Source organism: Diorhabda carinulata, chromosome 5, assembly GCF_026250575.1.
Source record: "Diorhabda carinulata isolate Delta chromosome 5, icDioCari1.1, whole genome shotgun sequence".
Taxonomy (NCBI): Eukaryota; Metazoa; Arthropoda; class Insecta; order Coleoptera; family Chrysomelidae; genus Diorhabda; species Diorhabda carinulata.
The window spans coordinates 30,385,937-30,408,604 of NC_079464.1; the positions used below are offsets into that span (position 1 = coordinate 30,385,937).

Genomic DNA, 22,668 nt, shown 5'->3' on the forward strand with positions numbered 1-22,668 from the left:
GCATAATTCATCCTAATAATTTCCGTTTGAAATTCAACGGAATCAATTTCCAGTCTTTTCAAATCATCTGTCCACTAGTCAGAGATCGTTATATAACGAAGTAATACTACAAATCCTATTTTATATGCAGTTGTTTTAAATTTTGTTGAAAATCTTAGTGAAACTCCTTGTATATACGTTCTTAAATTACTTTTATATTTGTTATGTTTCTTAAGCTTGGAAGTTATGACTCACAAATATTATACTACCAACATAATAATCGTTTACTTTTGTCATTTTTGTAATTTTAATGTTTGTTGGGGTTGGCAGACCCTTCTAGATGTAGGACAAATAAATTGACCTTCAATCATCTGAGTAAATCTTTTATCAAATAAATGGTTCGTGATTATAACTTACCGTACAATACTGCTGACAATACGATATATCAAAAAGTATAAATATTAATTAAACTTAATTAACTGTTTATCTACTTAATCGAGTCCCTACATTTTTAAGTTTAGAAGATTTAACAGGTCTTGGAATCGCTTTCTTAGAATAAAATCCTAATGCTAATCAAGCATATATAATACATATTATAGCAATCCTAAATTAGTGGAGAGTAACTTGTAAAAATTGTATATAAAAAGTAACACTAATAAGTAGGTTATGGTGAGTTAGAAGTGCATACAGTAAGAAGTCAACTTCGGGTCAACTGTCAGTTTTTTAAAATTTAAGTTAAATTGTAAATCAGTGAATTACAAGCATGGATTTATCTAGTAATGATTTGGAGGAATACGTCGAAAAACTTGAAAACTTATTTTTAGTGAGTAAACCTTTTTTAAAATCATAATTTACTTCAACATTTTTAAAGTACTTTAGTTCATAGTTATCAAGAGTAAAAAATAAATAAATAGAAAGTGTTTTTTTTTGTTTCAAGATATTTTGGCAAGTTATTAATTATATATAACTTTATATAATATCGAGGTAGATAAATAGATATGCTTAAAGTGATTGTAATTTGAGTTCAGATTTATTTGCAATCAATAGTATGGAATCCAAAGTTTTTACGTTTTGTTCATTGTAGCAGAATTTTCGATTTTCGTTGTAAACGACCATATTGACGAAAATAAAATCACCTCAATTTTATATAATAAATCTGATAACTATGTTAAAAATTATTTGATATGTGTGTTTGAAATTTTATCCTTATTAAGCTGTCCTAAATCTTCCAAAGTTTGTTTAACTTTTTTTTTAATTAAATAAGTTTCCTTCATTTGCAGATTGAGAAATCGAATAAAAAATATCGTCATGAATTAACTTTATTGATTGAAAATATTTCTTGCGAATTAAATACCAGTAGAAAAAATGAAAATTCTTTGAGAGATGATTTGAAAAAATTGATTGAATGTGGTGATTTGGATATTAATCAAAAGTATGTACAAGCTGAAGGTAAATAATTAGTATATTTTGACAAGAGTTAATATATGTACAATATTATAATACTAATGATTTATTGGATATTATTCAATAATTGTTGATTTTATTCGATTTTACTTGGATAATTTTCATTAAAATGAAGATGTTGGAAGAAATAGTTGAAAAAATAGGTTAGAAATGATTTAATAACATTCAACTTAATAATACCAACGATTCATTGAGTAATTGTTGATTTTAATTCACTTTCCTTGGATAATTTTCAATAAAATGATGATTTTGTAAGAAATATTTGAAAAAATATTGAGTTTGTATAAATAGAATTAAATACCATCGGAATACATTTTAACACATAATTTTTAGAAAAATGTAATAAACAACAGATTGAAATAGTATTATTGACAAAAAAGATAGAAGAATTAAGAAATCAAACAAATTTAGACTTAGAGATACAAAAAAATGAATTTTTAAATAAAATTAAAAATATAGAAGAAACTTTGGGATCTCAAATAGTCAATTTGAATAGTCAACTGGAGAGTCAAAAAATATGCTACGAAACAAAGGGTAAGTAAATATTTTATACATTAATGAATTGAATATTTAGAGCTGCTGTTGGTTTAAACATATTATTTAATACTAGAACAAGAATTGTATAATGAAATGCAAATGATGCAGGCTGCAAGTGCCTTGGAGTGGGATGAAAAAGAATCTAACTACAAAAAACAAATCTCAGATTCTGCAAATAATTTAAGGTTTTTACAAAGTAGAATCAGAAGCATGCAATGTGAAATAAACCAATTAAAAACTCAATTGTCAATATTGGTAAGTAGCTGCAAGTCTTTCAATATAATAACAAACGGGAATGGAATAAAAAGTTTTATATCTAGCTTCAAATTGTTTTAAAATGTTTCTTTGATGTACAAAGTGAGATTTTGATGAACCAAAAAAGTCTGGGTACGTTTCAGTTCTTGTCAATTGATATTAAACAGAAATTGATTATCAGCAACAACTTTTACCTAGATTGTGATTGAACCACTGGAGGCTGCTGTTTTTACATAGACTGCAGCTCAGAATTTTATCCTGTCCTGACTTAAAATATCACCATTACTGCTTGTTAGGGATTGAGATTGGGAGCAATATGTCCTGGCACAGCTTCTAATCCTCTACAATGCCCACATTCGTAAATATTTGGACTTTCATCTCACAAGATGCTCGACTCAATACAGAAGACATCAATTTGACTTATAGGCGATCCAGAGTTGACAAGAAACTTGGACAGCTTAGAGCATGGAAGAAACACCTGACTCAGATACTACTATGGTAGATGTTCTTTCGAGCTGTTCAACATAATCCCAACTAGAGCAGTACCTGCATGCCTTTCCAAACACTACAACCTTCACGATCAATATCCACTGGCATCTCCACACTAAGCACCATTTGAACTACTAAAGTGTGATAGAGTTTATTTATACTTGCTTTTTACATAAAAAAAGCACTGGAGGCTAATCCCAAATTGATAAAATGCTTCTTGATTCAATATGGGGTCACAATAATGATTTTTTGTGTCATTTTGGGTGTTTTTGGATTGAATAGAAATGAAATATTGAGGACTACCATTTTTATCTCACTAATTGGATAATTTTACCACTTTAGTTATAAATAACATTATGACCACAACAAATATGCATTAAAACCCTAAAACAGTGAAATTTTGGAGACTTTATTGTAAACTAGCACCTCCAGTGGTAAAATCATTGCCATATTCCAAACTATTTTATAAAATATTAACCATTTAAATAGATGCCTGTTTTGCATTATTCGACTTGTTGTTTATTTTCTATCTATAACATAAATTTTTACTAAAGTTCCTATTTTTTTATTGAAATTCATCCAAATCACCTTCCAGAAATGCCCTCCCATAGATAATAACATGTATCCTCAAGAAACACCCATAAGGCAATTTAAGAATCAATTAGTTCAGAAGAAACTGTATGAAACCAGTTGTAACGAGTATATTGATGAAAATCAGGTTTGCACCAATGTTACGGAGAATACAAATGAGTACTGCAGACCGACATCTTCTGCTTCAACTGTTGAAATAATTAGGTCAAGTCAAACTCATACATATAAACCTAATATAACTGATTTAGATGAAATCGCTCAACAAGAAGGGACATCTAATGGAAAATCACAGAAAAAATTGTCTAATTCAATTGAAACTACAAACAGTTCAAATTTTAAACCGATTAACCAGTTGTATGCTCCGGTTGTATTCAAAGGCAAAAATCGAGCTAGAGCTAATAATTTATTACCACCGCTTAAACAACTGGGTAATTCTGGATTAAATAACATGAACAAAAAAGAGATGCAACGCAAGAAAAGGAAATTATACGACCCAAATAGTTATGATTATTTATCTACTTAAATAATAAAAATTTTTTGAGTTTACCAAATTGTTTATTCATTTTACAAACTTGAGAATGGATTTTTCGTTTCAAATTAGACCTTAACATGTTGAACCCTAGTGCGGTCCCTAGATATAAAATTGGATTCAAATATGATTTAATGATCCAGATTCCAAAGTTCAAAATTAGATTTTAACACGTTGAACCCCGATGCAGTGCATGAGCCCACAAGTGAACTTCATTTTTCGCACTTTTTCCTTCGATATGGAGTGTAAAAACACAAAAAAATTTCTTTAGGGCCATGGAAAAGTTTATCAGTTTTGATTGGGGTGTTGAAAATCTGATAATACAGTGGTTTTGAAAACTATCTGATCTTTTTAACAGATGTTCATTCCACGATAGGTTATGTATAAAATTATAATAAATGTAATACATCGCAAGTAAAAATGAAATTATTTAAAGTTGATATCTTACCTCTTATTTAAAAGAAACAATTAAATTGAATCTTTTTTTTTTTAAATAGCCAAATGGTCAATCATTACAAATTATTAACCTTCAAACTTCGAAACTTAGTTTTTTCGTGCTCTTCTTGTTAATATTGGATCTTTAACAAAAAGTAACATACAAACGCTCCATAAAAAATTGAAACTCAAACATAAACAAATTAGATATTCAACAAAAATAAAGGTAATAACCTAAAAGAAATGAAAAATATTCGATTTCTTCCTAAACATCGATTAACTCTGAACCGATTATTCCATAAAATCGATTAAACTTAGTTTCATTTGCGAGTCTTGAGGTTTGTTCCAATAAATCAAAAGAACATTTTACGAACGATTCTGTTTTGTGTTCCAACGACTCAGGTGTCGTTTGTGAACCGTTTCCGGGACGGTCTTTTAAATACTTGGTTTATAGCAAGAACTGTGCATAGGCGAAGAATGCGCAGAAAAAATTTAAACGCTTCTAAGAACGGTCCAGAATAGTAGGTTGGAACGAACCTACTGTTATCTACTGATAATCAGTTACTGACTCGAGACTAATAACGAGTGGAATCATAGAGGTTAAGCTGGTATTTCATAACCTAAATTTTTGTCTTTTTTTTTTAAATGGTGATAGTTAATTTTTATTTTTTTTTACTTGATATATCAAAATAACTTTAAAAGAATTGAATCTTGCGATATAGTCGTATAATTTATTAATTCTTTATTTAATGTGCATCCTATAAACATATAGCTTATATCTATTTACAAATCCATTAACAGATTACCTAGCAAAAGATCATGCTTTTTAATAGACAAGTCTAACGTAAGCCAAAATATTTTTTGATAAAAGGCAAGAGTTGACTATTGTAAAATAATAATTATTCAAATGAAAAAAAGAAGAAACCTAAAGCCGGTTTTAATAAAGTTAACGTCTTCCTTTATTAATGGCGACTTGTAGACGTACGTATCTGTATCTGATAATTCCCCAATGTTCTAAATTATAGAATAGTATATTGGCATTATCTATATAATGCATAGACAATGGTATAGGTAAATATCAAAACTGATTAAATATAGTCAAAGTAGAGACCAAAAAGCTAAGTAAAGAAGAAGATATTTTTTCTACCATCACGAATGATTTCAAAGTCGATTTTCTTTCTAATATGTATCGATTCTCTTATCTCGTTACTGTTTGACATTTTCATTATTCGAGTGTTAAATCTTTCACCAAAAATATTATGTTCGGAGATGGTGAGTAATAATTTGATTATTGTCAATAAAAGTGTTTTATAAGAAATTAAATTCAATTACTTTTTAAATAGACATTTATTTACAAATAAATTCAGTTACAAATAAAGTGCATACATTGTAATTATGTATTTACAGATACATTGTATATCTTATCCTTAAAACAAAACTTAAATTTACAAAATAATAGTCTTTTTTTATAATTTTATTTACATAGAAACATTTACATATCCAGAAACGTCCGTAAGAATATAAATTTGCGCTTTCTTTAATTCCATAAATAATATCTTAAATATGATCCTCTTATACAATTTTTTCTCTCTCAAAAATTGTTTTCTTATGAATTACAACAACGATATTACATTTAAAAAATTACAAAAATATATACCTAAATTATATTTAGATCTGTTATTGCAATTCATAAGCAAAAATTTGGATAACACAAAAAAAATAAACTCATTCAATTGAGATCATGATCATTTGTATGAACAAAAATAAGTACTGCAAATAATTAAGTACGTTCATATTTGTTAAAAATAAAATACATTTTGAATTGTGTTATTTCCATTTGGCACATTTTTTTCTAATCTTGAATATCAATAATTGGACATTACTTAATAAAGAAAAATCCACTATATATACAATTAGGGAAAATTATTTGTTTTTATAATTGATAAGGGGTAAACAAAAATGTATTTATATCATTTAACTGTAATAATTACTAAAAAAAGAGATACCATTAACAAAATCATTATCTTAATGACAGTTTGGTTGTCACGGACAAGTCACTACAAAATAGATGGTTCTAGAAAATATTAATCCTTTTTGAAACGTTAAATATCAATCTAGATCATTTTACAATACTTTGAAGTTAGTCTACATTGTTTGAAAATTTCTATATCAATTTAATTCATTCTAAATGATTCTAGAACATTTTAGAACACTTTCAAGTCATCCAGTGAGACTATTTATCAACATAGCACATTTTTGTTTGTTCTAGTACATCTTTAACAAAACTTTATCATTTTTAGTATATTTAGGGATATCGTATGTCAATTTAGAACATTATAAATCATTCTAGTTCCTTTTAGAACACTTTCAAGTCATTCCATACAGTTATAGAGTATCCAGAAAGATTGTTCATTAATTTGTTTGTTCTAGAACATCTTTAACAAAACTGTATCGTTTTTAGTACATTTTGGAACAATATAAGTCAATTTTGAACATTATAAATCATTCTAGATCATTTTAGGACACTTTCGAGTAATTTTAAATTGTTTCAGAACATCCGAGAAGATTATTTCTCAATATAAAACATCTTTGGTTGTTATAGAACATCTTTAACGTAACTGTATCGTTTTTAGTACATTTTGAATCGTTTCATATCAATCCAGAACACATTCAAGTCAATCTAGATCATATAAGAACATCCAGGAACATTATTTAATAATCTAGAACATCTGCGTTTGTTCTGGAATATTTAGGCTTAATGGTATGATTTTTAGTATTGTTTTGTGTGTCTTTCAACTGATCCTGTTGCAAAAGATATTAAATAATGGATATTTGTAATAGTACAACAAAAATTTAACACTAACTTTAGGTTAGAATGAGATAAGCGATTTAATTTAATGCTTATACAAAATGGTAGATATAATGGAAGTTTCAAAAATAGTCCAGTTATTGAGATACTTCAGATTTTACGAATAATACAACAAATTATTTGAAGGGTATAGAAAATACTAGAAAATAACACCAAACATAAATATTAACAATATACAACAATATAGAGCACAACAATCGCGTATTGCAATTTAAATCACATTTTTTTTTCTTAATTTGTTCATTCGTTTATATCGTTTTCAGCCTCAAAAATAATGGCAGCCTCATAGAAAATGATAAAAAAAATGTACATTAAGTAATGAATTACAATATGAAATCTTCAATATTCACTTTCCCTCACAGCTGGGAAATTTATGAAACTTAGGCACATATACTAATAAAAAATCATTACTTCATAGCAGCTATAGAAGTTTCTTCAAATTGAACATTTCATATTCTCGTAAAGTCCTTGTATATTAAAGAAAAATGATACTTCTATTACATTTATTACCGTAAATGCTAATTCGAGAAATAGTAGCCCAGGCATCGGCAATATTGAAATTATAAATTTTAATGTGAATCGATTCTTAAGAAAATCGGTTTATTAGAACGAAAATATTTGATAGGCAATTTCATGATTTGAAAGAAAAAATACCCAACCAACCTCGTACATACAAAACTAATAACATAACCTCAATGTTTTGCAACGTTTGCAACATCCATACTATTTTAAAATATGGCAACGTTATAGAAATGTGTATGAATTTATATCTTGTATTAACAGCATAATAATTTCGTTGTTTGTGCAACAATTTTTTTGCAAAAGTTACATTTTTGTAACTATAGAATGTTTCGTCAGATTTACATCAAAACAATAAAAATAAATCTTATATAAATTCAATTATAAATCTATTAACCCAAATCTCCCCTATTTATTCATCTTCAAAAAAGAGAAATTGTATTATTCGATTCTGTTGGAAATAGCTATTCCCAATCGATTAATAATCGATTGTAACGAAAAATTGCGCACATAGATAAATATGTATTATAAAGAGGTTAATATATGAATAATCAGATACGATAAATAAATATACTTTGTTTTGGTACGGGAAATTATGGTTGTTTCAATCAACTGAAATTGAAAGTATTCATATCCATTTTAAGTTTGAATCTAAATTATAACGATCAATTAATTATGAGGTTATGTCAAACGTATCGGAATCTAGCAGCAACTTTAAAAGACATTTTTAGTTGGCATCAAAATGAAGAAATGTATTTTGAAAAATCACATTAATAGGAATTTAAAACAAAGTTTTAGAGTAGAGCTTCTCGCTTAATACAATTGGTAAGTTCGATTTTTTATTTTAAATCGTAAAATTACCCATCAAAACATTATTTTTTAAAAATATTTGCTATGAAAATGATAAATTTCAAATTTTTTGGTGGATCCATGGTTTTAATCATCGATTTACATAAAAATTTCATATCCGTCTTTACAGGGAGTTCAATTATTGTCGAATCCGAGGCTATAGTGTTGTGTGTTACCAATTTTTCAGGATAAAAATAGGAAGTATATATATATACAGATTGAAAATCATCCAATGCGGACAGATTTTCTCTAAAAAGCCTTTTTTTTTCGACGACCTTCAAGAAATTTAATATTCTAACGCAGAAAATTGCCATAATTCATATCTACTCGGTTCAATATCATGATAAAAACAATTTAGTTTAGCGTTTTCGAAGTCGTAGAATCCATTTATCTAGGTTTCAGATGTCAGGTCAGATATTAAACGAAACGCTTGTTTTGGGAGACCTATTTGCTGGGGGGTGGGACGTACAGTAAGAGAAAAGTCAAAAATAATTATTTTTCACGTTTTTATTTATTGAATTTTTATTATATTCGATTAATCGGTCGAAAAATCGGAAAAAAAGACACTTTCCTATGAATCGACGCCACAGGAAACCATAAGGGCTGAAAAGATGTACTTGAGGCTAGTGCTGGAGTGCAAGAGAGTCCTACAGAACATGGTGAGCGATTTCTGCAAGATCTAGCTCGACGGATTCACTCGCTAGTCTAGGATAGGCCCAGAATTCATCCTTGGTGTGGCTTAGGCGAGAAATTGGCATTACGGACGATCCGGAGTGTCTTTGGTGCATGGAGGAGGACAAAACCGCTGACCACGCCATCTTTGAGCACTCACACAAACGCAGTTTAATCACAGCTTATCTAATGACATCAAAGGGCTCAAGCTAAACCGCCTGAACGGCCCCTTATCCGCCCACAATGTGAATTAGTTGGTGAATTGTGTTTGGAGTTTATTTTAATTAATAAATTCGGTTGAGAAATCGGAAAAGAAAGTCAATCAATACAATTATTAGATCTGCGAGATTGATAAATGGATACTGCAATTTCAAAAACGCCAAATTAGCGAGTTTTTAATAAGATTTTACGCCGGGCAGGTATTATTCAGAAATGTACAACTTTCTACGTCGGTGAATATCACGTTTAGGTCGTGGGATAAGTATAGTGTACAACACGTAAGGAAATTGTATATTTTCCGCATTATTCGATTGTGTTGACGATAAATATGGCAAATCACTGTTTAAAATAATCAGTATTTGATGCAGATTTTTCATGATACCTGTGTGGTGGTACTATAATCATTTTTTTTTTATTTACAAAACGATTTAATGGAACATCCAAAATGAAATAAAATTATCTTACCCTGTATATTACGCGTTTGCACATAGAAAATATACGAAACTGTGATTTTTAAATTAAGCGAGGAATTTCACTAAAAAATCCACAAGTTTCGATTTTTTTTTCACCACTACCAATTTTAGCACGCGAAAAACACTTGTATCAGCAAACAATCGTTTTTTTTGTCGACGAAACAAAAAACGGTAACTCGGCAACACTTCGAAAATAAAAAGTCTCTCAGGTACTCAAGAAAGTTAACATGGAACGTTCACATTTACTCGAATTCCAAAAAAAAAAAATAATGCACATTGTAAAAATTCATTTTTATCACGTTAAAAGGTCTTTAGAGATGCTTCAATCTCATCTCGCAACACTGTAAACAAAGATATTAAAAGTTAGAACATACTAAAACCCCATTTTAGTAGTCTACTTAATAGGAGTCTTCATAATATTTATTATCAAGTCATAAAGTTTCCCGTTAACAATAATTTCACTTCGTTATTACATTTTAGAAAAATATAGTCCAGCGTGTAAGGAAATCTCAAAACGTTTAATGGAACTAAAAGTTCGGGATCAAAACTTATCCTTTTCCCATTAAATATTTTATTATTTCCTTCCAATCCTCCCCCCAAATACGGAAATTTCTTATTTTTTGACTAGTAGGCACTCTAATTTTATTTCCGATACTGTATCTTTGCATTATTTTTTTTATTTCGGGATAAAAATGAACGTATCGAACCAAAATAGAAAAATTTTGATAAAAGGGAGCGTTAGGCAACACTGAAAATAATCTATACAATTATTTCTCGAATAACTCGTCGTGTTCTTGAATTAGGAGTGGAGTAACCGCTTTCCAAGCTTTCTTCGTAACTAAGTGACATGTGTTGGGGCGGTTTTTCGTCTTCCATTTGCTCCAAGTATGGGTCAGGCAGACCGCTGACGTCGTGATATGGAGATTCTATAAAAAAAATAATAATTGCTAACAAAGTTTATGTTTATTATTGTTCGGAGATAACTAATCACCCTGTACGACAATACTAAGTAATAATATCTAATAACAAAAGTTTCTTGATAAATTATTTGTTTCTAAACGAAATTTCGATCAAAGAAGACCTAAAATCAAGATAATTCATCAACAAACCATATAAAAAAGGTTAAAAAAGTAAGATATTGAAAAAAAATAAAAGTTTTATATACAAAATTATTTTAAATATTGAATTTATTATCATTGAGGAGTATCATGCATCAAATAACACACATACAGTTTTGGGTATTATACCAAACAAATATCTTTAAAGGCATTTCGCTTACTTCCTTAAAAAGACAACTAAAGCCTTGTATTTTACTTGTTTTTAAGATATGAAATATAAAAATAACTATTAAACAACTGTTCTTACAGAAAAAGTGATACTTTAAAGATATTTTTTGGTTTTGTCACAATATTTTATGTAAGCTGAAGCTAAAAATACACGATCTAAATTCGAATACCACAATAATGATTTGCTATCTATGAAAAAAACTAACAGGTTTCTTTTAAAAACGAACATTTTCCACTAAACTGAAATTAAACTACACAAAAATTTGATCTACCCTGTATTTCATATCGAATTTGAATAGATGTTATTCAAGTTTTGTTCACAGGTCTAATTCCGAATCAATTTAGGGAATTGTTATTGACTCAGTTCTAATTTTTAGTTCTGTGTACGCGTTTCACATCGATTCCAATAATCACAGATTACGTTCGCGATAAATCAACATCCGCAATTGGTTCGTAATCAAGGATGCGCATTGCAGCGATCCTAAACTCGTTACCAACTCAACCGGAATCGATTCTAAATTGATCCGCAAACAAAGTTATAAGCTCTCATTGAGAGGATCGAATACCGAAAAAATTATCGATTTGTTCTCATTTTATTTATTTATCCTTAAAAATGACAAAATATTGTTATTGTTTATTTTTAGATATTTCTTGCAAATTTTTGTTGGTTAAAAACTGAGGTACGTGGTGATAAATGTATCGATTATTCAATCGATTATAACAAAAATATAGTTGCGTTCGGTAATGTTCGCGGAACAGAACGAGCAGAAAGCGATTTGTATCACGTGATCATAGATTGTACGGATTAATCGTGGTAAGTGATTGTAAACAAGTAATTATACAGATTCACTTTTTGATTGATTTTTCGCTATTTAGCCTTTTATATATACAAAAACAATACATAAGTACAAATTACTGTCGAAAAAATAGCTAATTGATAAGCATTCAAATGTCAAAAGTCAAAAAAAATTGAGAGCTCTCTTTCAAGATTCGGATCTAGGAGTTCTTACTCCGAGTGTTCAATAGTGTATATAACGGAGCAGTAACAGCGAAATTAAGTGGATTGCCGAACGATACCGAACGGTCAGATCATCAGATGTACATAATCGAACGCAGTTAATTTATTATTTGAATGTTGAAGGTTATGTCAAAATGGCGAATAATAAACCAGTAAAATGTGATAAAACAGTTGATATTTATCGAGTACTTGAATATAAATAATGCTATGATAAGATGATATAAGAAATTGTCAACTATTTTCAACAGGTTTATAATAAAATATGTAAGTACTAAAAACTATTATTAGATTTATATTAATGTATCATATGCAAGAATTATTGTTGATAAATTGTTGTGAATTTGGATTTTTTTTAGTTGAAAGTTGAATTTTAAATCCTGACGTTTCAATTTATATTTGTTTAAACATCAATTTTCGATTAAAAGAGACCTAAAATCGGCATGATTTATCAACAAGAACATATATACTTGAAAAAGGTCTACCAAGTAAGATATTTGCCATTTTTTTGAACTTTAATTTATTTTTTAAAACATCTTGAATATTTTATCGACTCTTGTTATTTTAATTATTTATTTATAAAGAAAATATAGAAACTTATTTTGGGAAATAATTATATCAAAGCACGATCACATCAAAATTGCCATGCAAATGCTAGACACTTCAAATTATTCATTTAAACTCATTGTACAAAACAATAAACGTGAAATAAAAAAAAAAAACGAGTTGCTATAGTGTCAATTTCGTCACTTACATAGTAATTTGCAATCCTCGCAAGTTAAACAACTGTGTCCACAACTAAAAAAGTTTACAAGTTTTTTAAATTTCTTTTTCTATACTTTTGCGTATTTATATATATAATAATAGTTTGTTTTCACTCTTTTCGCATAATTCTATCCTACTTAAACCACCCCTTTATGATGAATTACAAATGAAAATGGAAAAGAATCATCATGCAACAAGATACTCAATAATAGTGACTTACCTATCTCGACACGTTTCTTAGGTTTGTGTACTGAAGCATAAGGGTCGCTACAATAGTCTTGTCTGGACGGATTATTACTATTTCTGATGTAGTCATCCCCGTGGTTGCTTTGCGTCGTTATGTGTGGATAGGGGGCGTAATCGTCGACGGCTCCATAACCACCATGCGTTATGGGGTCATAACCGTAATTTTGTCTATCTACGTTTATGTGATGCTGTTGGAGTTGGTTGTTTGAATTACTAGATGCCGCCGCCATTTTCATTTGCCACAACGAGTCTTGAGAGTTCACACTACCTCCGTTGTTGGAGTTGGAGTAACTGTTTTCGATGTATCCCATGTTAGCCCCTGAAAAAAAGAAAACAAAACGTTTTATGTATATAGAAATGGGAATTTCGAATCGCATCTCTGTTGGTTTGAAAATAACATTTTATTGAAGCAGATTTTGTAGTAATACCATACTTACAATCAGCATTATTGATATTTTGTCTTGCTTGTATATCAGCATTAGCGACATGGTATCCATATCCATTCTGAGTAGCGTACACAGACTTCTGGTCTTCCAAAGCTAGCGCTAGGTCTAAAGAATGTTCTAAAGCTTTATTATCCATTCCGGTAGACGGATAGTATGGTGGTGGTGCTTGATTTTGTTGGGGTACCATAGTTGGTTGGACCGAATCCATTTCATAATCTTTGGATTGGACTTTTTTCGTCGATTCGGTTTTTCTACATCTACAAAACACGTACAGAAGTCCAACAAATAGTAAAAGTACAACACAAGCTACTATTATTCCTATTAGGGTGGGCGTAGCTATAGCTGCGGCTTCTCGAATAAATCCAGTACCATCTGGAAAAAATTTTGAAGTTAGTTTCATGTATTGAAGAGGGGGTTATTTAAAACTTACATTCTGCATATGTAAATTCTCCGCAATGTTCTAAATGAGTTTGAAGGCACAATTTTACCCTAATTCTAGGTACGTAATCGTCATTAACACCGATGGGTTCGTCTACTAAGGCTCTCCCATTGAAATATTTCGAACCCATTTGATCCAAATTCTTCTCCTTATAAGTTGAGGTTAAACCAGATACCTGAAACATAAAAAAAAATAATTTGGAAACATCGTTCTGGCGCAGCTAATAGGATTCTTTTTTTTAATACCTGAAGGTCCATCGTATCTATGACTTGCCATTCGGTGATAGGATGATTTTCGTGACTGATAGTTTCTACCATAGCTACGAGGGGAAGGCAAGTGGAAGGAATATTTACGGATAAGACGTTGGTACTTTTGTCGAATTCCACTCTGTGAGCTGCCGGTATTTTACTCACTCGTGTTCGTTGGCGAATTTCTTGAGAATTCTCACTTATGCCTTTCGTATTTAAAGCCTTAACCTATAAATAAACATGATGAGTATCAAATGCCATCTGTTAAAACAATCGCTCAAAGACCACGCTAATTCTAAACAATAGAAGGAAGAAATAAGTTCCAAAACGACGGAGTGTTACAAATTTTTGAAAAAAACTTTCTAAATGCGATTCGAATGACACTTCAACCATATTTTTATGAGCAAGCTGCTTTAGGATAAAAAATAATCTTTCTAAACAATTTATTTGACAATTTTAAAGAAATTCTAATTGTTAATAACAATATAGTTACTTACTTTGAAAAGATACGTTTGATATTGTTCAAGATTGGAAACATTGCAAGGAACATTTTGATGACAATCGACTTCATACCATTCGGCGCTTCTCGGTATGTTATTACAACCTTCGATCAAAATATCGTTATCACTTGGTACCTTTTTAAATGAAACCACGTATTTGGTATTGGATATTCCACCATTAAACCCTGGTTCCCATCCTAAAGTAACGAAATTAGGTCCGTTGTAAAGGGAAGTGAGTTTAGACGGTTTTTCCGGTGGTCCTTTAGCTTGAAGTTTAATTTTAGTTTCGATTGCCCCCAAATTGTTTATAACTTGACAAGTGTATTCTCCGTAATCGTGCTTTTTGATGTTGCTGATCTTTAGGACGCTCGTGTATATGTCTTTATCATTAGTCGTGTGTATAACGTAATGTCCTTCGGAAGATGAATGTAAAGGACTAGCGTTCGATCCGAATAACCATTTAAATTCGGGTTTAGGGAAAGCTTGTACTTTACATAATACTTCGGCACGTTCCGATATATCGTAGGCTACTTTATTGAAATGATGAAGTACTATCGGTTCGTCTGGAAATTAATTTTTTTATAATTTTTTCATTCAGTTTTGTGTTGATTGTTTTTTACTTACGTTCTATTTTTAAATGCATCGTCGATTCAGTTTTTTTAACCTCGTTTTCGAAAGTACAAGAATATTCTCCCCTATCTGAAGGCAATAGTTCGTTACCGTTCGGTCTAGCTTTGCCAGAAAACTTCAAAACGCTTTGTACATTAACAGCTCCGTTACTAGTTTCCAAATAATCAGTCTTAACTTCAAACATATTGGCGTCAGCAGTTAGTTCGTCACCTTCTTTCAACCATTTCACCATCGGTCTCGGTTTTCCTCTAGCGCTACAAGCGACGGCGAAGTTACCCTCTCCTACTCGTTTTATTTCTAGCGGTTTGAGTTTGGTTTTGAAACTTGGCGGAACGTGGACTTCCAGTGAAACGGAAGCGAGTTCTCCGGGACCTAATTCGTTGGTAGCTTGACAATGATACGTTCCTTCTGTTGCTAAATTTGCGTTTGATATGGTATATTTAGTTCCGGTTGCTAAAATGGTACTCTGACCATCTTGATCTATCTTAAACCAACGGTACTGTGGCGCTGGCCAGCCTAAAATATAATATTTAATTAAATAATCGTATTATAACGTTTGGATTAAGTTGTACCTGGTGGGGTAGCGGTACAGGTTAAAGTAACAGCGGATCCTTCCGTTGCTATTGGTTTATCAGGCATTATCCTAGCTCGTCCTGGGTGATGCCTGACTAATAAAGCTATAGAAGCGTTTCCTACTTTTTCATTCATTCTCAATGGCGGAGCGCTAGGGCTTATCATATTAACAGCTCGGCATATATAAGTACCGGAATGTTCAGCTGTTACATGGCTCAGTTTTAACGTATCTCCAGTTTGTCTAAAGTCGGGTTTACCATCTTTTACCCATTCAACAGTAATCGGGTCTGGATTGGCGGTTATATTGCATTTTATAAAAACAGATTCGCCTAAAAAATTTTTTTTATAATCATCAAAGTTTCGATTATGAAAAGTTTATATGGTTTACCTTCTTCTGCTTCTTTTGTTTTGGCTTCTAGTGTAACTATTGGTGGATATAAGACGTCTAAAATTATTTCTCTCTCTCCTACTTTACCCAGACCATTATCAGCCATACAAGTATATTTTCCAGCATCTTGGATGCTGACTCTATGTATCGTATGATTGTGAGATGAGCTGATGAATCTGTAAAAAGCGGTATTAGGTCACTATATTGCGGTTAAATATAAATAGTGGAGTACTGCAACAAAATCAATTGATAAATTATTTTATTTTAGTCAATCAACCCTAACATTTTGTAAAGTACGTGAAACTTCGAATACATTATTAAATAGCGTGATGAATCGATCTTTACGTGTTTATTTATAAATAAAGTACTTATGAGTGTGCATTTAAATAAATTAAAATTATGTAACAAAATTAACTTTGTTTATATTGTACCTATATCCAAAATCCGCTTACCTGTTATTCCTGGTCCATCTGATGGTCGTAACTTTGGGTTTGGCGTCTACGGAACATCGAAGGGTAGCTTGGGAATCCCTCTCGACTCGCAAGGGATTTTCAGGTCCTACTTCGACGCGAGGAAAATCTGAAAGGAAAGTTGAGACGTTGTTAATGTATGTATTGGTATCAGAAAAACGTTCGGAATGAGATTGTGTGGGTTTGTTGCGGGAAAAAAAGGTTAAAACGCGATGTGAAACGAATTTTTTTAAATCGCACTTCCAAGGATATTAATGATCTTGGTGCCTAGGTAATTCTAGTTCTGAGAAAAAAAGTTTTCTTCAATACAATACAAATGTAAGGCTTTTGTGAAAACGACATTAAGCAAGTTTTAATGATACTTTTATTAACAATATTATCCTCTATACAAAACTATGCTTCTAAATGAGCCTAATCACTTAAATGTATTTTGTTTCATATCTATCTGGTTTTATTTTGAGTTTTGGTATTAATAAAGATTTTTATTTGGGATAGATAAAACGATATTTTACCTTGTTTCACCCAAATATTCACATCCGTGGGAAATGTAGATCTTGAAACACATTTTCCTACAGCATCATACTTCAAATGGTTATTACTAGCACTTTTTTATTAAGCAGACAAAAATTTACGTGTTATCTTATACCTTTTGAGCTGTTTTTCATTATTAATAAGGCCGAAAATCACTTACGATATTACACCGAAAGATCTAAACGGTAGGTACACGAGAATCATTGAATAATTGACACGTTTTAATTACCGAAAGTGATTGGAGAAGGAAAATGTAGCGAATTATCCAACAGAGACGACATGAGTTACTTTTATTATGTTTGCATTTAGGTAAATCAAACATTGTTGCAGTTGTATATGATACAATATACAGAATATCTATCTATAATCGTTTTAGTTTATCTTATAATTATTCAAATTTTAACAAAATTCATTTAAATCTTTCCACTATGTAATAAATTCAATCAATAAGTTTTATTCACAAGAAATAATACACTTTTAAAAAACAAATAAATTAGTTATATTCTTTACTGCGGTTAGTTCTCTCTTCTTTTTTAAAATAAAAACGCTTTGTAGTTTACCATAGACAAATAAAAAAAACATAGAAGGATTTCCAGTATTATCAATTCCATCCATTTTCAACCTCAAGAATGTAGAGTAATGGTTACTAATGAAATAAGTTGATTTTAAAATCAGTTCCTCAAGTATTCTAAAGGTGAAAATACAAAAGTCTTCTGCATGTTAAACAATTTACTTACTAAACGTCTACCACAGAGCTATGACATAAAGTGCGTTCAATAACATGCTATAAGAATTACATTCGACTAGATTATTTATATCAAACTGGGTTTTTCACTATTTTTATTACGACCCTCGTAAATTTCTTATCAAGTGCGAAAACGGACACCCGATTTTATACAATTACGAATTGTGCGGTAAGGACCCGTATCGAACATAGATTAAGTTAGAAATACACGTACCGAGAAAACGACATTACATAATTTAGCAAATTTCATTAGTGTGTGAATCTCGGGGTAGTATTACGTAAACTTTGTTAATGACAATTTCGAAACACGAAAACGTTTTTGGGGCATCCAACTAATTGGATGCAACTAGGAGCGAGAAGAAAAACCTTGCAAATAACTTCTTTATCTAGTGAATTTGCTCTGTATTTGGCGTTTGTTAAACTCGCTATTCTGATTTTAAACGTGAACTTTATAACTCGTCAACGAATTTGTTCACTGAACAGTAAAAAAGAAGAAGTATACAAAACTAATAGATTAGTTCAAACAAATTCAATAATACGATAAAACACAAGTAGTAATTCTTAACTACGATGTAAAAGGCTAAAAAAAAAGAAGAATTCAAATTATTCCATAAATTTTATCATAGCGATTTATCATTACACAAAGTTTATTTTATGAATCCATTACACCAATAGAGCAGTTGTCGGTAATACTATTTTTATGGATTTCTAAACTGAGTATTCTAAATACTTATATTTGTATGATATTTGGTATGTTCTATAGAATCTTAAAAAGTAACTCCTGAACTTTGTGAACAAACATTTTGATCAAAACAAATCAAGTCTAAATATTCCCAGCTATCTTTATAGTCGGAGATTTCCGCATACGATGCAATAAAGTTTCCACAAAGAATAGTAATGTTTGGAAATCTTGAAAGTGATAAGGAATGGGAATTATGACGAATTTTAAAAGTTTCAAAACAAACATGGAATAATACTGCAATTCATTGCATTCTTAATGTATATATATATCTACTGAATAAAAAGCTTCTTCTGCAAAATTAGAATTCCTTAAAGGGACGTGTAGTTGACATTTTATATAGTTTCTTTGAATTGGACAATAATGTTTGTTTCTGTTTCCAAGCAGAACAGCCATATTAAAATATACTAAAATCATATAATATAGAAATATTTTATAGTCTTTTTATATGACTTCAACTTTAACATCCGGCAAATTAATGCATCCCAGTAGTATGTATATAGAGTTAATAGCATTTAAAATATTGTGCGGTCCGACAAAATATAACTCGACATTTCATTTTCCCAAAACTTGTTTATGAGTCTTTTTACGAGGTAAAATAACGTGTTGAATTAAACATACTCCTACACTTTCTAAAACAAAAGTTTCTGAAAACTAAATGACGACTTATTGTATAGGCAATCTCATGAAATTTGAGTTGACGTGTTTTTGTTCGCAGTTTCCTTTCAGAGCGCAGAGAAACATATTTACACAAGAAGTGTGACCTTAAATATAGAGATGAACGTTCGATATATCAGTTACATTTAAAATATTATAAAACAGCAATATAGTTTTATAAATAACAAAAAAGTCACTCAAGTATACTAAAATAATGAAAAATTATGCTTTTATACACTTATTTATTTTCAAATATCATTCATACTATATAATACAGTTCAAAATGAATAACTGTTATTTTAAAACTTATCTTCTCATCTCTATGAAAACGTGTAATGCTGTCAAGTTACCTTTTACCTCTTGGTGCATTCTTATCAACACGAATGTGCACTATTCACATGCAATTTAATATTTCCTTTTCAAAATGGCTCTACCTCTCATCTTCCTTTTCTATAATTTCACTTGAATATAACGTAAAAACTACATAAATTCATAATTTCAGTTTATTTACGTTGATGATCTATTCGTTTATTCCAATTTATGATATCGAGTTTACTCTTCTACTAATATTAGTACGCTCATTAGATCCCGACGTCGTGAAACTGTATGTAACTATACTGTTTAGTTTTCAACCAATTAAACATAATATAACGAAACCGCCAATTAAATAAACCGCTGCAGATCAATTCCAGGATTTTATGAAATAATTAGTATATTCGTTTTTGTAACAATTCACGCTCACAATATTCAAATTAACGATCGTATACCTCGATTACAAAACAAAAATAGAACTTGACTTACACAAGCCAATATGGAGATGACAATTATTTGACGTTAAATGACACAAACGTCATAGATACGAGAAAAGTATAGAGGTTTTATTAAATCGATATTAATAGATCAATAGATGAAGCACATTATTAAGTATATTATGTAATATGAAAATTAAATATTAATTTAAGGCAAGATTAAATTATTATAGAAATAAAAAGTATAAAAATGCAGTGTCCATTAAACAGATAACTTTTGACATAATAGACGTACCCGTAAAACCTCTATAGAAGTTATTTTATCTATGGTAATTGAACAGCTGATTTCCCAATAGAATTTAAAAGTTAACTATTAATTTATATTTGTTCATTTTACTCGAGAGATGAAAAAAGATCTTAAGTAAATACAAACAGGTGCGTTGGAGATTTTTCCACTGGGAAATTCTTCCGCAAAACGTTGCCTCAAATTTTTATCGCTTACAAAATAATATCACCCCCTAGGAGAGAAATAAGAAAAACCGACATTAAACGTAGATTTATGTGCTGGGAATTTATATTAGTTAAATCAGCGTTAATTTACGAGGGAATTTGTCATAATTGTTTGAAATAAATTTTATCTTTTAAGGTATAAGGACATTTTATAAAAACGGAGGACCACTTATTAAGAATATATGGTGGGAAAAAAGTGACACTTATCATTCTTTTGAGTACTTAACTGACAACTGTCTGTGGTAATACACTTGTTATTTATTCAATATAATGTTAACAAAATAAAGTTTTCGAACAATAAAATAGAATTAATGATGAAATTGTGTTTGAATTTTGTCCACGTATACGCGAAATATAGTTAATTAATGTCACGAAATCCCGGGTACCTTCATTATTGTTAGAAATTAATCGATTTACCATGAATCGATTGTATAATACTATAAATTATTCATGTAAATCCATTTATGAAAACCATTTTCAATTTTATTGTAACAATGAGAGTGTATCATTTATTCGATACAGCAACACGCAGAATGTGTGAATATCCCTTAATACCCACCTAATTATATTTAAAATAACGAGACATAAAAAATCGATTTTCGTCAAATGAACTACATTGTTTATAGATTCATTCGATTTATATACTCGATATTGATTACGTTAAGGTGTTGCTGGTCTAATTGCAAAAATATTATTATCTGCAATGTATCAAATCATAATTTCTACTTAAATATTTATAATACTACGCAATTTTCGAGATCTGCTCGGTGTTTAATTTCTCATATATATTATAACAAACTTTTATTATTACATTTTTAAGAAAAAGCGTGAAGTTACACGTGTTAGATAAATATTTTAAATATCTAAACATCCGGTACATGTTTTCGAATGCGTAAATGAATTTGCCAGATGTTTCGAGGGCAGTAAAAGATGCAGACTTTAAAAAAATACTCAGATGAAAGAAACTGGAAACATTGTAGAATAATTCTGTATCTTGGACGGTGTTTTCAAGCAAAGGAATTTATTTGAATACAAATTGAAACAATTGGTTTAATATATTTGAGGAATGGATGAATAGTTTTCACATTTTTTTTATTATATCTTCAATATAATTTCAATTAATGATCTTTGATTTGTGGAATAAACATAAAAAATTATTGTTGACCGTTGATTTCGAAGTTAGGATCTAAATGTTGATTCTAAACAACTTTTCGTCGTATTTGCTACATAAAAGGCACATGATTTTAAGAAATTTGATTGAAAATTTCCAAATACTTGAGGTTTAAAACTAAAATTATTTTTTAACCTAACAAGGCTGGACTCTAAAAAATGTAAATTTTATATCGAGAGTCCTATCTTTTGCAAGAATCCTTTGACCTAAGCATATTTCAAAATTAAACAATATTTTTAAAAAGTTACCAAATTTTTCTTTACAACATAAAATAATAATCGTATTATTCGGTTAAGTACACAAGAAAAACTTTCAAGTGGTGCCATCTCTCACGCATGCTTGAAAATAAGTTTGAAAAGATAGTCTCTAACGACAATTGACGGCAGGTTTTTCTAAAAGACACTCTCTAAAAACAAGTGACGGTTGGTTTGTGTAAAAGAACGTCTCTAACGACAATTGACGGTTGGTTTTTGTGAAAAACCGTTTTTGAAGACAAATGACGGTGTGTTTTCGCAAAAGAAAGTCTCTAAAAACAAGTGACGGTTGATTTGTGTAAAATACAGTCTTTAACGACGATTGCCGGTTGATTTTTATGTAATACAGTTTCTGATGACAAGTGACAGTTGTTTTGTGTAATAGACCGTATCTAACGATAATTATCGGTTGTTTTTTGTGACAAA

At 30.1% G+C, this 22,668-nt stretch overlaps 2 protein-coding genes across 6 annotated transcripts in view; one reads left to right on the top strand and one right to left on the bottom strand.

Moving 5' to 3' along the window:
• The first annotated feature begins 77 nt into the window (after nt 1-77).
• LOC130894198 (uncharacterized) lies at nt 78-21,129 on the top strand. 3 transcript variants are annotated; one of them, XR_009059303.1, is made up of 6 exons: nt 78-802; nt 1,260-1,428; nt 1,777-1,977; nt 2,054-2,235; nt 11,811-12,448; nt 20,954-21,129. XR_009059303.1 is itself a non-coding variant. In XM_057800836.1 (5 exons), exons 1-5 carry the CDS (start codon nt 743-745, stop codon nt 11,973-11,975), a joined length of 777 nt encoding a protein of 258 aa, XP_057656819.1. In that variant the 5' UTR covers nt 78-742; the 3' UTR covers nt 11,976-16,826. The 3 variants fall into 3 exon arrangements, 2 of the variants coding, with proteins under 2 accessions (XP_057656819.1, XP_057656818.1); XM_057800836.1 differs by lacking the exon at nt 20,954-21,129 and having other exon boundaries at nt 11,811-16,826; XM_057800835.1 differs by lacking the exons at nt 11,811-12,448; nt 20,954-21,129 and adding an exon at nt 3,320-3,866.
• LOC130894196 (contactin-5) overlaps nt 8,583-22,668 on the bottom strand; it is a 247,580-nt gene continuing 233,494 nt past the window's right edge. For all 3 annotated transcript variants that reach the window (XM_057800832.1, XM_057800833.1, XM_057800830.1), the window contains exons 5-14: nt 16,869-16,995; nt 16,417-16,592; nt 16,028-16,357; nt 15,450-15,971; nt 14,823-15,388; nt 14,323-14,553; nt 14,069-14,252; nt 13,630-14,010; nt 13,167-13,511; nt 8,583-10,806 (exon numbers count right to left, since the gene is read on the bottom strand). In XM_057800832.1, the coding sequence (XP_057656815.1) occupies nt 10,640-10,806; nt 13,167-13,511; nt 13,630-14,010; nt 14,069-14,252; nt 14,323-14,553; nt 14,823-15,388; nt 15,450-15,971; nt 16,028-16,357; nt 16,417-16,592; nt 16,869-16,995 (3,029 nt within the window). In that variant the 3' untranslated portion in view covers nt 8,583-10,639. The remainder of the gene's footprint in view (nt 10,807-13,166; nt 13,512-13,629; nt 14,011-14,068; nt 14,253-14,322; nt 14,554-14,822; nt 15,389-15,449; nt 15,972-16,027; nt 16,358-16,416; nt 16,593-16,868; nt 16,996-22,668) is intronic.